General features: G+C 34.2%; 1 protein-coding gene across 9 annotated transcripts in view; it reads right to left on the reverse strand.

Annotated features, from left to right (window-relative positions):
• LOC129758333 (G protein-activated inward rectifier potassium channel 3-like) overlaps positions 1-14,950 on the reverse strand; it is a 425,862-nt gene that overhangs the window by 11,226 nt on the left and 399,686 nt on the right. For 7 of the 9 annotated variants that reach the window (XM_055755822.1, XM_055755825.1, XM_055755824.1 and 4 more), the window contains 3 exons: positions 12,973-13,097; positions 12,650-12,755; positions 11,870-12,448 (listed from right to left, as the gene is read on the reverse strand). In XM_055755822.1, the coding sequence (XP_055611797.1) occupies positions 12,081-12,448; positions 12,650-12,755; positions 12,973-13,097 (599 nt within the window). In that variant the 3' untranslated portion in view covers positions 11,870-12,080. Of the gene's footprint in view, positions 1-11,869; positions 12,449-12,649; positions 12,756-12,972; positions 13,098-14,950 lie in introns of those variants that run through there. The other 2 variants (XM_055755828.1, XM_055755827.1) reach the window with 1 other exon arrangement.

A 14,950-nucleotide genomic window follows, 5' to 3' on the forward strand; every position in this document is an offset into this window, starting at 1 on the left:
CATGATTTATGATCTCCGATCCGCGCCCACACGCGGCTTCTGTGCACGTGCTCCAATCATTTCGAGCGCACGTTCTGTGGCACGATCTTTAAAACGCCAATTTAGCGTGTGTGTCACCGTGGCTAATGAAATATAGATCTACCTTTGTCGTTCCCGGCGCGGCGCAAAGATTAGCATCGGAGAAGCTTAAATGGTGCCGCGAGTCGAGCTGAGCCGATTGTCTCCGGTTGTTTGGAATTATTCGTGTAGTTCCTATTTATTTTTTCTAAACATGTCGTTTTCCGGTTATAATTAGAAAAACGGTCATTATGCAATTTAAACCGATAGAATCAAACGATGTCCGTTGAGAATTTTTGCCGAAAGAATCTTCCATTCCAACTTCGATACGATGAATGAATGTAAGCAATGAATATTGATGATGATAATATGTATGAACGAAGATCAGAATTTGCGACATGCTAATGACTCGGTAATCTGAGCACATCCCAAAACAGCCAACTACCCAGTCCGATAAGATCGCCTATTTGCGCTCATAGTGGGATGATAATTGATTCCAATCGTCTGAACGCAGCATTCAGCGGATAAAATTATTGAGAAAATCTCGCTTAGGAAGAAAAGTTTTGAACTGCAAAAAGAAAATTCAATAAAAATATGAAAAACTGTACAAAGAAAAAAAACAAAACAGCCAGACAAAATAACAGATTTGGATACAAATAAAGTAGTTTCTGACGGTCGCCATGTAAGGCCAATCTGTGCTTCATTTGTACCAAGGAATCGAATGTCAAACAATAATATGAAAAATGACAAAAATGACAAAAATGACAAAAATGACAAAAATGACAAAAATGACAAAAATGACAAAAATGACAAAAATGACAAAAATGACAAAAATGACAAAAATGACAAAAATGACAAAAATGACAAAAATGACAAAAATGACAAAAATGACAAAAATGACAAAAATGACAAAAATGACAAAAATGACAAAAATGACAAAAATGACAAAAATGACAAAAATGACAAAAATGACAAAAATGACAAAAATGACAAAAATGACAAAAATGACAAAAATGACAAAAATGACAAAAATGACAAAAATGACAAAAATGACAAAAATGACAAAAATGACAAAAATGACAAAAATGACAAAAATGACAAAAATGACAAAAATGACAAAAATGACAAAAATGACAAAAATGACAAAAATGACAAAAATGACAAAAATGACAAAAAAGACAAAAATGACAAAAATGACAAAAATGACAAAAATGACAAAAATGACAAAAATGACAAAAATGACAAAAATGACAAAAATGACAAAAATGACAAAAATGACAAAAATGACAAAAATGACAAAAATGACAAAAATGACAAAAATGACAAAAATGACAAAAATGACAAAAATGACAAAAATGACAAAAATGACAAAAATGACAAAAATGACAAAAATGACAAAAATGACAAAAATGACAAAAATGACAAAAATGACAAAAATGACAAAAATGACAAAAATGACAAAAATGACAAAAATGACAAAAATGACAAAAATGACAAAAATGACAAAAATGACAAAAATGACAAAAATGACAAAAATGACAAAAATGACAAAAATGACAAAAATGACAAAAATGACAAAAATGACAAAAATGACAAAAATGACAAAAATGACAAAAATGACAAAAATGACAAAAATGACAAAAATGACAAAAATGACAAAAATGACAAAAATGACAAAAAAGACAAAAATGACAAAAATGACAAAAATGACAAAAATGACAAAAATGACAAAAATGACAAAAATGACAAAAATGACAAAAATGACAAAAATGACAAAAATGACAAAAATGACAAAAATGACAAAAATGACAAAAATGACAAAAATGACAAAAATGACAAAAATGACAAAAATGACAAAAATGACAAAAATGACAAAAATGACAAAAATGACAAAAATGACAAAAATGACAAAAATGACAAAAATGACAAAAATGACAAAAATGACAAAAATGACAAAAATGACAAAAATGACAAAAATGACAAAAATGACAAAAATGACAAAAATGACAAAAATGACAAAAATGACAAAAATGACAAAAATGACAAAAATGACAAAAATGACAAAAATGACAAAAATGACAAAAATGACAAAAATGACAAAAATGACAAAAATGACGACAATAATGACAAAAATGACGACAAAAATGACAAAAATGACAAAAATGACAAAAATGACAAAAATGACAAAAATGACAAAAATGACAAAAATGACAAAAATGACAAAAATGACAAAAATGACAAAAATGACAAAAATGACAAAAATGACAAAAATGACAAAAATGACAAAAATGACAAAAATGACAAAAATGACAAAAATGACAAAAATGACAAAAATGACAAAAATGACAAAAATGACACAAATGACAAAAATGACAAAAATTACAAAAATGACAAAAATGACAAAAATGACAAAAATGACAAAAATGACAAAAATGACAAAAATGACACAAATGACAAAAATGACAAAAATTACAAAAATGACAAAAATGACAAAAATGAAAAAATAATGAGAATGACAAAAAAGATAAAGATTGCAAAATTACAAAAATGGTAAAAAAAATGACGAAAATATCAAAATTGGAAAAAATTATGAAAATAACAAAAAAAAAATCTACATACGGCATTTTTTCGATGTATTGATTTTATTTTAAAAAAATAAATTTTCCTCATTATGTCTTTTTATATGAACTTTTTGAATATTGGTATTTTTAACATTTCCGAAAAAAAAGTGTATATTCATTATTTTCAGTTTCAGGACCACCATTTTTGAAAAAAAAAATTTTCAAAATAAAATATGTTTGATAACAATTACATGAATGTAGCAGAGCAAGTTTTTAGTCATTTTAGAAACCAGTGCATTCCATGAAATTTGATGCAGTGCACTTGACCTTGCTGAAGATGGTTTTTGAGGATTTTTTAAATAACACTTGATCGATATATAAATTTGTATTTTTGTCAAGGCGGACACCAAAGATGTTCGATAAAAATTTGCTTCTTACTTCAACATTTGGTGAATTCGTTCCTTGACGTTTATTGTCCGTGAATTTCAAATCAAGGATGGATTGATATTCACTGAATTCTCAATCATGGCTTCGGGAAATTATTCAACCAAGTAGACTCACAACACATATTAAAATAAATAACGTTACCTTAAATTTGAGTTTTTGGTTTGATTTGGCAAATACTGTGGATAAATCTGGTCATAGTCCGAGTTCATTTTTTTCGTGATTCGGTCGAACGGGTGAGCTTTCCCATTTCTTTTTAAAAATAGTAACGCGGGGTAATACCACAATTGATGGTATGGTTGCAGTGAAGTCTCTCCCCAACAGGAAAAAATCACAGTATAAGAATAGTTCAGATACCGGTACTTCGATAGCAATTTACTGACTTGTTCAGTGAGCGTTTTCAATTGATGAATGGATATCGTTTCCCTTCCTTAATTATCCAAGTTAGTGAAGCAACTTATAGGTAGCATAAACCTCCGAATGTTCAACAGTTGTGCCGTTGTCTGTTTTTTGGGTCTATCTACCCTATTGCCTGGTAGGGCTTCATTATATTCAGGTCGTTTCTGGGTCTTGTCAGGTAAATTATTGTATTTCTTCTATCTAAGAATTTGGAAAAACTAAGTGTGAATTGGTCCGGTGTCTCCTTTAAGGAGATTAACTGATTCTTGATAGAAAATTTTAATGCTTTCAGCATCATCCAATTTAAGCGAATTGCTGTTCACAGACCGAATCAGCGAAACATTTTCTCGACCAATAGAGTGACCTGATTCACACATGTGTAATGCTACTGCAGATCTAGGATTCTGTCAAGGAAGGATTTTCTTCTTTGAGTCAGATCTAGCTATAGCCACCTGTTCCTCGAATCTATCAGTTTCCTTTTGGTTTGTCCAACTGATTTTGTATACAGCAAATCTATGAAGGAGATCTACTGGATCTTTAGTCGAACCTAAGATGGATTTAGTTGATTATTAGGCTAGTGAGCACTAGTTCAGTATCAAACTTTGTCAATTTTCTGTCGCAGATCAAGTGGCATGACACTGTTGAAATCCGTGGATCTTCGTTGAATCTCCTTCTGAATGGGTGTTAAAGTAGTGAGGGATTTCCGTTGAGGCAATTTTCTTTTTTGCTTAGAATGGCTTGAATGGATTTTCTTTGGTATCTATCCTTTTTAAAAAGCCGTTGGCCGGCTTCCTTCAAGTGAGAGAGGAATAAAGTTCATTCGATGGACCATGTGGTGGAACGCCGCCAACTAATGTTGGAACTGTTGAGTGTAGTGATCTGCCCCTCGATACCGCAACAGAAGAAGACAAACTTGCAGCACTTGATGCATCTCGCTGGAGAGATTGCGTCATTCTTTTTATTTCTTCACTTCGTCCTCAACCTTTAGAATTTTAAGAAGTAGAAATGCAAGTGTTTTCGTAATTCATCCGGTTCATTACTAATCATCCGACTCACCATCCATAACTGGCCATTAGGTTATGGGCCCAGTCACCGGAACAGGAATTTAGTGGAGTTCGTGTTTTTTTTTAAATCGTTTTATTACCGTAAAAAGTTTTTCGGTTTAGCGTTTCGAGAATGTTTGAAAGAATCGCCATTGAGAGACTCGGCAACCATAACTAGTCGTTGTGGAAATACAAGATTGGGTTGATGTATCGGAAGAACCGACGAAAGAGTAGCTGAAAAGAGATGATAGCGCGCGATCGGTCATCGGTCTGGCACTGGAAAATTCGCAGCACTGCCACCTTATTGGAAAAATGACCGTTCGGGAAATGTGGCAGTCCCTGGAACTGTACCACGATCAAAAATCTGTTTGCGGGAAAATGTATCTGATGAGAAAACTCATCACGACGCGGATGGACGATAATGGGAGTATGCCGGATCATCTGTCGGATTAAACCTTACTTGTCAATCGCCTGAACTAAATGGGAGAAGACTTGATGGATCACTGGATAGTGGCGATAATTCTCTCCAGCTTACCGGAATTCCATAATATGATAGTGATATCGCTGGAATCTCGCGATGAGAATGATCTTTCAGTGGATTTCGTCAAGGGTCGACTCTTGGATGAGTGACATAGGCGTTGTGATGATTCTATCCACCCCGAAACATCCAAACAAACGGCTTTGATTAGGGGAGAGTGAGGATACTTGATCCCCTTTTCTTATTTTCACCATATCTTTTTGGAAAAAATTAGCAACTCGCCGTCTTTGACATTTTCTGACAGCTTGTAACTTCAAGTTTCTATGCTCCAAAAATTAGAACGATACTTGAACCCGTTGATGAACTAGAAGCATTTTTGTGGGAGTAAAAAATTTGCGATTTTTCTGAAGTTAGGGGAGACTTGATCCCCTATTGAAGGAGACTTGATCTTTTATTCAGGAAGCCCTAATCCTTGTATAAAAATCAAACAAAACCCCAAGATAGAATGTTAATTGACTATTTTGGTCATGTTTGTTCTCATTTCACAATTTATAGCAGACATAAGAAGAAAATTCTATAACTTTGTCTCAACGCTAATAACATTGCGCTATTTTTTCTAATTAAGAGAAAATTAATTATTTTTGCTCTTTTCTTCTGACAATTGTTTGATAAAAATTAGTTTTTGGATAAATATTAGTAATTTTGTAATCAGCAATCATAACGATCAATTCAGAAGAAGAATATGCCGTTTGGAAGGGGGATCGATTGTACCCAACTCTAGGGGATCAATTGTACCCATAATCAACATTTTAGAAAACTTTTTCTGAAAAAAGTTGAGAGTTTTCCATTGCTTTGAAAATATGGCATTATGAAGTTCATTTTACGCTCGAACGATTGATACATTGAAACAAATATTTTTTTCATAATTTTCCCATGTAAGGAACATTTTAAAGTGATGAAAAAAGATCTTCAAGTTATATTTTGTGAAATTTTTCAAACAAAGTTCAATTACTCAAACAATTATTTTGTTAAAATTTTTTAAACGACAAGTATTGTTATTTTGCTCATTTTGGCACATTTTTCTAGAACATTTGATCTTTGTAAGACATTCCAGTTTCGAGATATAGCTAAGGAATCAAGTATCCCCAGGGATCAAGTATCCTCATTCTCCCCTACCACTACGAAGAGATCGAAGAAGTGTCATAATTGCGGCAACGAAGGTCATTATCGTCGTGACTCCAGAAAGTTTAAAAGGGATCAAGAGCGAAGACAAGTCGAAAATTCGAAGAAAAAAAGTTATCAATGGAAACCAAAACAAAAAGTGGTTAAAATTGAATCTTGTGGAGTTGAATTTTGTTTTAATTTGACGACAACTGTTACAGAGCGAGATTTGTGGTTTTTTTAATCCAGTTGTACGACACATCTGACGGGTGATGCAAGGAAATTGTTTACGATTGACTCTTTACGTCGTGAACCGGTTATTTTGGTGGATGGAAAGAAAATTCTCTCCGAAGGAATTGGAAACAGTTTTATAAACGCAGAAGCTGAAAATAGAAAAGTGATTAAGCTGACAGTAAAAGGTTACTGCACGTACCAGCTTTGAAGAGTAACTTGCTGTCCGTCAGCAAAATCGCTGAGTTCAATTTTTTGAGTGGGTTTTGTTACTCAAGTTATTGAGTGATTGGTATATAAATTTAACATTAGTTTTGGATAATTTTTGCAGACTAGCAACCAATAATGAGCGAGATAGTAGAGATGCCCGATTCATGGAGGAAGCTGTTGGTACCGAAACAATTCGTGAAGTGGTTCCTAAAGAAGTGGAAATCAGTGTTGATCGTTCTACGATCGAAACTGGTGTTCGATGGAAGTCCACTCGTTCTCAATCGCTGGCAATCATGCATCACGGAAGTCCACCACCGGTTTCGGGTTCATGATGGGAGGAGTGGCTATATCGTGGAGAAGTCGGCAGCAGAGCATCGTAGCCCTATCGTCTATGGAGTCGGAATATGTCTAACTCAGCGAAGCTGCACAGGAGACTGTGTGGCTAAATACTTACGGATCTTGGCATTTCACAGAAACAGCCAACAACCTTGTACGAAGATCATTAATCGTGCATTGCGTTCGTCCAGTCGGAGCAAGTCAACAAGCGATCAATGCACATCGAAACAAGAGAAGCGTTCGTAATGGATTTATGTGCCAAAGCAAGCAACCAATCTTCAGATAAGAAACTTCTTTAACGAGAACACTAGGAAACAAAGTTGGAACATCAAAAGAAATCATAATCTCGTTCTCTCCGAGACCTCCCAAGGCTTAAAGGTGGTTAACAAATTCAACCCAGTGAACATTTTGGTCTGTATATTTCAGTTGTTTCTGACATATACACACTTTTGTACAATCTGGAAAAGTTGTATAGAATATTCTGTATAAGCCTGTACGTACCAAAGTGGAGGCAATATACGGACCAAACTTTGCTCACCTTGAAAATATATAACTTTGTATTGCGTTTTCAACAATTTGATAGCAACTTTGCTTTGCACAAAATCTTAGGATTATACAACTTACATCTTTCTTTGCCTGTCTTGCAATTTGATTACAATTTCCATTTGCAGGTAGCCTGAGGTTTGTACAACTTTCTTCACCATTCAATGTAATTTATTGTTACTGTATCCCAAAGCAATTATATTTTTCACTTATTACGATTTTACTATGAATCGCCGTGAACATGAATACAATAGAATTTAATATTTACTGCAAAAAAAAAAAAAATTGAACCATATACAACTTCATCTATACCTTCCCTCAGTCTCGAACTCACAACGTTCCGTTCCCTGTCCTTCGATACTACCTCGGCGCCATTTCATGTTGATACAAACAAGGAAATTTGTTCATGTACAGTTGAGAGTGCCGTTTAAAATTCAGTTGATCGTATAAAATACCACTGACTGCATCATTTGGGACTCCAAATCTATTTATAGATGCCGTTTTTTGATATACAACTTTAACCTATCTCATGGACGATTCTATTACAATCAATAATTGTATTCAGTGTTGTGCGATCTTAGCTAGCTATTTACTGTAGGGGAGAATGAGGATACTTGATCCCTGAGGATACTTGATCCCTTAGCTATATCTCGAAACTGCAATGTCTTACAAAGATCAAATGTTCTAGAAAAATGTGCCAAAAAGAGCAAACCAACAATGCTTGTAGTTTAAAATTTTTTAACAAAATAATTGTTTGAGTAATTGAACTTTGTTTGAAAAATTTCACAAAATGTAACTTGAAGATCTTTTTTCATCACTTTAAAATGTTCATTACATGGGAAAATTATGAAAAAAATATTTGTTTCAATGTATCAATCGTTCGAGCGTAAAAGGAGGTCTCGTGTCGTGCGCGAACCCGAACGGTTGTGTTCTCATGCTCCGGGCAAATGTGTGAGCATCAAGCTCAATTCGAAAATTTAAACCTATTCGAATCGAAAGTTTCTGTGTTTGTAAGAAAGTTAAAAAAAACCAGGTGATGAGTGCAAAGTTATTAATGAAAGCCTTATTAAGCATGTATCCATCCTTTAAAAATATTTTTAAAGAAAATCCGAAAATGTGATTCCCAAAGCGCTATTATTTCGTAGTATTTCGAAAATGGAAAAAGTAAATTATGTTAAAACAGGATTGAACGTAGCAAAATTGTGTCGGTCGTGTCACAAACTCAGTGATAACTAATTGATTGTGCTACATTATCGTGTTGTAGAAAATAAATTCTCATATTCGTGATTATGAATAAGTCAGCATTGCTGAACTCATCACGCTGACATGTTAAATCATGTTCATAGGGAGTGCGGCCTACGATTTTCATTGAACGGAAAATTGGCTGGATCGAAGCAAGCGATGCACGGCAGCATAAAACGACGAGGCGTAGAGAGAGCTGACAACGCGGTGAGAAGTTTCCATTCTACTTTTTCTCTTTTTTGTTTCTGCTGAGGTTTCTACTTGTTTTCCCTGTTTTGACTAAAAAAAACAATTGCCTTTCTTTGATTTTTGGATGATCTAATTTTTCCGATCAATGAAGACATATGAACCGTACTGTATAAGGCCGGAACAAATTTCAAATCCTTCTTTTGTCACTCAGAGTTGGAACATCGCGAGGGGGGGGACAATAAAAAATAATGCGAAAAACAAATAAATTGGAATAAATTGCACAAAATCTTGCATGCAAAAAATTGCATGCTAAATCATTGCACAAAACCTATAAAATAATGAAATTTTTTATTGAAAAATTCAATAAAATCAAGAATACACATGGTAAAATTACTTCCATCTTAAAAAATTTCTTTTTTGGTCTTGTAATCTTTCGGATACTTGAATTTTTTATCAAAATTTCCATGAAATACTAAAAACTTTATTTATTTCCCCCTTCGGGTTTTTGGAAATTTCGAAGGGGGGGGGGAGACAAAAGAAGAAATTGATATTTGTTCCAGCCTAATTGAAATCATAAACTAAATACATGTCCATCTTTTATTGGACGTATTAAGGGGCTAAGTTCATATAATTTGGCAATTATATTTATGAAGTTCCTGGATATGTCAACAATAAAAGAAGGAAAGGCTAATCATAATTACATGACCCATTTGGTCATGCGGCTATGATTGGGCGGGGCTTATTGGCAATGAAAGTAGCCTCGGGATGTGCAGTTGCCATTCTGAAATGGGTTGCTGGAATTTCAATAGAGCTAACACCACCAGCACCCGCGATTGAACAATTTTAATCAAACGGATTAATATTGGCTCTTTTGCATAACATACCTGCCAGCTCAGGGGGTCGTTGGATGGATTATACATACATACATACATACATCAATCGTTCGAGCGTAAAATGAACTTCATAATGCCATATTTTCAAAGCAATGGAAAACTCTCAACTTTTTTCAGAAAAAGTTTTCTAAAATGTGGATTATGGGTACAATTGATCCCCTAGAGTTGGGTACAATTGATCCCCCTTCCAAACGGCATATTCTTCTTCTGAATTGATCGTTATGATTGCTGATTACGAAATTACTAATATTTATCCAAAAACTAATATTTATCAAACAATTGTCTGAAGAAAAGAGCAAAAATAATTATTTTTTTCTAAATTATAAAAAATAGCGCCTTTAAGTATGCAATGTTATTAGCGTTGAGACAAAGTTATAGAATTTTCTTCTTATGTCTGCTATAAATTGTGAAATGAGAACAAACATGACCGAAATAGTCAATTAAAATTCTATCTTGGGGTTTTGTTTGATTTTTATACAAGGATTAGGGCTTCCTGAATAAAAGATCAAGTCTCCTTCAATAGGGGATCAAGTCTCCCCTAACTTCAGAAAAATCGCAATTTTTTTACTCCCACGAAAATGCTTCTAGTTCTTCAACGGGTTCAAGTATCGTTCTAATTTTTGGAGCATAGAAACTTGAAGTTACAAGCTGTCAGAAAATGTCAAAGACGGCGAGTTGCTAAATTTTTCCAAAAAGATATGGTGAAAATAAGAAAAGGGGATCAAGTATCCCCACTCTCCCCTACTGTTAAACAATTCGACAATCTGCAGGTTGTTTAAATTCCATTATACGATGTTCGTACAATAACTGTACGACCTTTCATGGAAATAATATGTCATCATAGATCGCAAGCATGAAAGATTGCTTAATTGTACAGTGGGATTAAATATTGAGCTTTACACAATTCTACTGCGATTCAAAACAACTTTATTGATCTTTCTATACGATTATCAAAATGTTATCGTATATAATGAATTATACAAACTTTAAACGATAAAATATAACTTGGTTTAGCTACAACATGATGTTTATACAATTCCAATTTAAACTGGATGCTCATACAATCTACAATGAACACTACTTTACGATTTCTGGTTATCTGGGAAGGTGCGTGTTCATTCGCACTGCAAGTCTTCCTCTTGGGGGGGCGAACCGCACACGGCCTACTATTGTGTGGTAGTAGCTACAACTCTATTTGTATGCATTTAGCTAGTGGGGGAGAGTGGTTGGGCTGCTTGTTTTGTTTGTGTTGGTATACCAATAAATAGTGGATTTGTAAAGTCCGGATCAAAAGATGTCCTTTATCAGAACATTTCGGTGATATTCTTTTGATCGTTTGATCGATAAATTTGTTTTGTAAAAATTCTTTGAGAAAAGTCTTTTTGTCAATATTGTTCAATAAGTACACTGGATTCTTTTTTTAAACGATCTTATTTACACGGTTTTATTTTAAACGACTTTTTTTAAACGATTTTCTCGAAATAAGACGATTTTTGAACATGTCAAAAACAGGTTCTACACATTCCCGCTTTTCTCCGAACCACTCTTGGGTGGTAAATGGATTCGGACGTTGCTTCCCGATGGAAACATTTGCCGGAATGGTCACTTAGAGACTCTGAGGAACAAACGTGGCTTAAAACGCAAAACAAAGCAATACAAAACAAATCTTTGAGCTTCCCGGTTTCACTCAAATCACTTCAGAATGGTCTACCTGGTTGGAAACGATCGATTTACAGTCCAAGTTGGCCACTTTACTCAAAATGAGCGATGAATTTTGCCGATTTCTTTCTTTTACACGATTTCTTTTTTTGCACGAGCACACAATCGTTTAAAAAAAGTATCCAGTGTAGTCCGATGATCTTAAATCTGCCTTTTAAAGCATAATTATGTTCTTGTATCTTTGTTCAGATAATTTCTCATGAAACAGTCAATTTGAGATGTTTCAGTAAATAGAAAAATTCTTGGGATGTTTTTGTAAGTAAATTGGAAGTTTTAACAAAAAAAAATATTTAAATACCGGAAAACTGAACGGAGGATACTATTTCATTTAGTTCTATTGAGTAAAAGGTACAAACAGCACCATTAATGTTATGATAAGCTTATATTGGTTGAAGTTTTTAACATGAAAAGTAAATGTACAAAAGCGAGATGAATAACAGGACGGTATGATAGTAGGTAATTTTGAAGTAAATCGAAACGCCACTTTCCAAACGAAAAATAAATGAAAAAAATCCCAAGCTCCCACACAAAACGGCCACAGCACTGTTACCTAGTGCATAAAAGGCAACAAACATCAGCACAGCGAATCCATCGACGGTTCCTTGATGGTTAGCTTCCGGAAGTCCCGCTGCCGCTGCTTCGAGGGCGAACCTCCGGGTCCGGTTGTGCTATCGCTCACATCCCCGACACTTCCTCCACTACCTCCACCACCGTAAGAATCGCTGTTGTTATTCGTCTTCATTGAAGACTTAAGGTCGTTAGCAAACGTTACACCAGCGTTATTGGACGAGTAGGCGTCCGGCGTTTGGACCTGATTGACATCGAAATGCAAATAACCGTTGGGCAGTTGTTGGGCTGAGTTGGCTTGTTTGCGGATGCGTGGCGACGGTGGTTCTTCCGATGAGGACGAACACTCCGAATTCGAACTCGAAGAAGAGGATCCTTCATCCAGGAGTTTGTTAGGTTTAGTTGAGGATGTAGACAGACAAGAAGGGGAACAGAGAGTAGCGTGCAAGAAAGATAAGCGAGTGTAAACAATAAGTGTGAAAGCGTTACATTGAGATACAATCTAGGGTCCAAATATCCACGGAGAGTGCTAAGTACATACAATAAGGAGAAAGGGGGAGACGAGAAGATACTTACCTAGGCCACTCTGTTTGTTGAGCTCTTTCTTGACGGCGTTTAATTGTCTTGCACTGCACAGTGGCGTATCCACCTCATAGGTATTGTTGAACGTAGTGTAGTCCACCTGAAAAAAAAATAATGAGAGAATCGATTGAAATGCAATGGACGGAAATTAGGTCAGTTTGAATGAGCCATCAAAATAGGGGAGATATGTGAGAGAGAGTCATTTGACAGGTCATGCGTCATTCCGGAGTCTGCGCACCAGGTCATCTGGCGGCCATGTCTACGGGTGTCCAGATTCATTCATCAATCGAACGCATTCGTTCTTTCGTGTTGCTCACCTCGTACTCTCCCGTGTCCCGCTTGAACGAGACGACCGACTCGAAACGGTGGCCCCACAGAATTTCCGACGGCAGATAGCTGCTGCGGGCCTGGGTCGTCATACCAGTTGATTCTACTACTCCCTCTGGAAGAAAGCGAAAAGTACAGGAACGTTAGCAAACTGTAACAGGTGCCACACAGTGGAGATTAGGGTGTGTACATTTTTTTAAAATTTTGTTCTTAATGCCAAGGACTATAAAATTACCTTTTTGAATAATTTTGTGAGTGAAATCTTCAATTTTTGAGAAAATTTGTAATATTTGTGATTTTTATCATGATTGTCTTTTTTGTTCATTTTGCAATTTTTATCATATTTGTTTTTTTCTAATTTAGTTATTCTTGTAATTTTTGTAATTTTTGTAATTTTTTTATTTTTGTAATTTTTGTAATTTTTGTCATTTTTAGAATTTTTGTAATTTTTGTAATTTTTCTAATTTTTGTAATTTTTGTGATTTTTGTAATTTTTGTAATTTTTGTAATATTCGTAATTTTTGTAATTTTTGTAATTTTTGTAATTTTTGTAATTTTTGTAATTTTTGTAATTTTTGTAATTTTTGTAATTTTTGTAATTTTTGTAATTTTTGTAATTTTTGTAATTTTTGTAATTTTTGTAATTTTTGTCATTTTTGTAAGTTTTGTAATTTTTGTCATTTTTGTAATTTTTGTCATTTTTGTAATTTTTGTAATTTTTGTAATTTTTGTATTTTTTGTATTTTTTGTAATTTTTGTAATTTTTGTAGTTTTTGTAATTTTTGTAATTTTTGTAATTTTTGTAATTTTTGTAATTTTTGTAATTTACTCGAGTTTGTTACCTATAATATTAGCTGTATGGATCGCGGTAATTCTGTACAGGCTTTATACACGGACTTCAGTAAAGCTTTTGACAGAATTGACATCCCCATGTTAATTTTTAAATTAAATAAACAGGGTTTCAGTTCACACCTACTGAAATGGATAAGGTCCTATTTAACAACCCGCTCACAAGTTGTTAGATTTAATGGTTCACTTTCAAAAAGTATCTCCGTTACTTCTTGTGTACCTCAAGGCTCCCATCTCGGCCCCCTATTATTTATTTTATACGTAAATGATATAACTTGTCTTCTCAAGCAGTCAAATGTGCTAATTTATGCTGATGATATGAAACTTTATATGAAAGTGAATAACGAAGAAGACTTTAGAATCTTTCAAAACGAAGTTAATGTATTTAACAAATGGTGCACTAAAAGTCTGCTCAAACTTAACGTGGCAAAATGTTCAAATATTGTATTTACCAGAAGAAAATGTCAGTCATATGAAATTGTCAAATTGGGAGATGATCCTGTCGAGAGAGTCAACAAGATTAGAGACCTTGGAGTTATATTGGACTCAAAACTTACCTTTGTAGATCACTATAACTCAATAATCCAGAAATCAAACGGTATGTTAGCATTTATAAAACGTTTCAGTTATAATTTTAAAGACCCATACACAATAAAAACATTGTACACAGCTTATGTTAGATCTATTCTTGAGTATTGTAGCGTTGTGTGGTCGCCTTTTCAAATTTTACATAAAAACCGTTTGGAATCAGTCCAGAAACAATTTGTTCTATTCGCTTTACGAAATTTAGGATGGTCTCAGAACCAATTACCTAGCTATGAATCACGTTGCCTGCTTATAAACATGGAAACATTAAGTGTAAGAAGAGAGTTTGCTGCAATCTGTTTTGTAAACGACATAATTAATCAGCGCGTTCAGTCTGCTTATCTACTAAATCAATTAAACTTGTATTGTCCTTGCCGTCATTTAAGAACAAGAAATCTTTTCATTATAACCTCTACTCGAACTGATTATGGAAAATATAGTCCTGTTAATTGTTTAATGTATAGTTATAATAAACATTATGAGAATATAGACTTAACTATGTCAAAACAGCAGCTGAAAAAAGGTTTTTACGGT

Source organism: Uranotaenia lowii, chromosome 3 (assembly GCF_029784155.1).
Source record: "Uranotaenia lowii strain MFRU-FL chromosome 3, ASM2978415v1, whole genome shotgun sequence".
Taxonomy (NCBI): Eukaryota; Metazoa; Arthropoda; class Insecta; order Diptera; family Culicidae; genus Uranotaenia; species Uranotaenia lowii.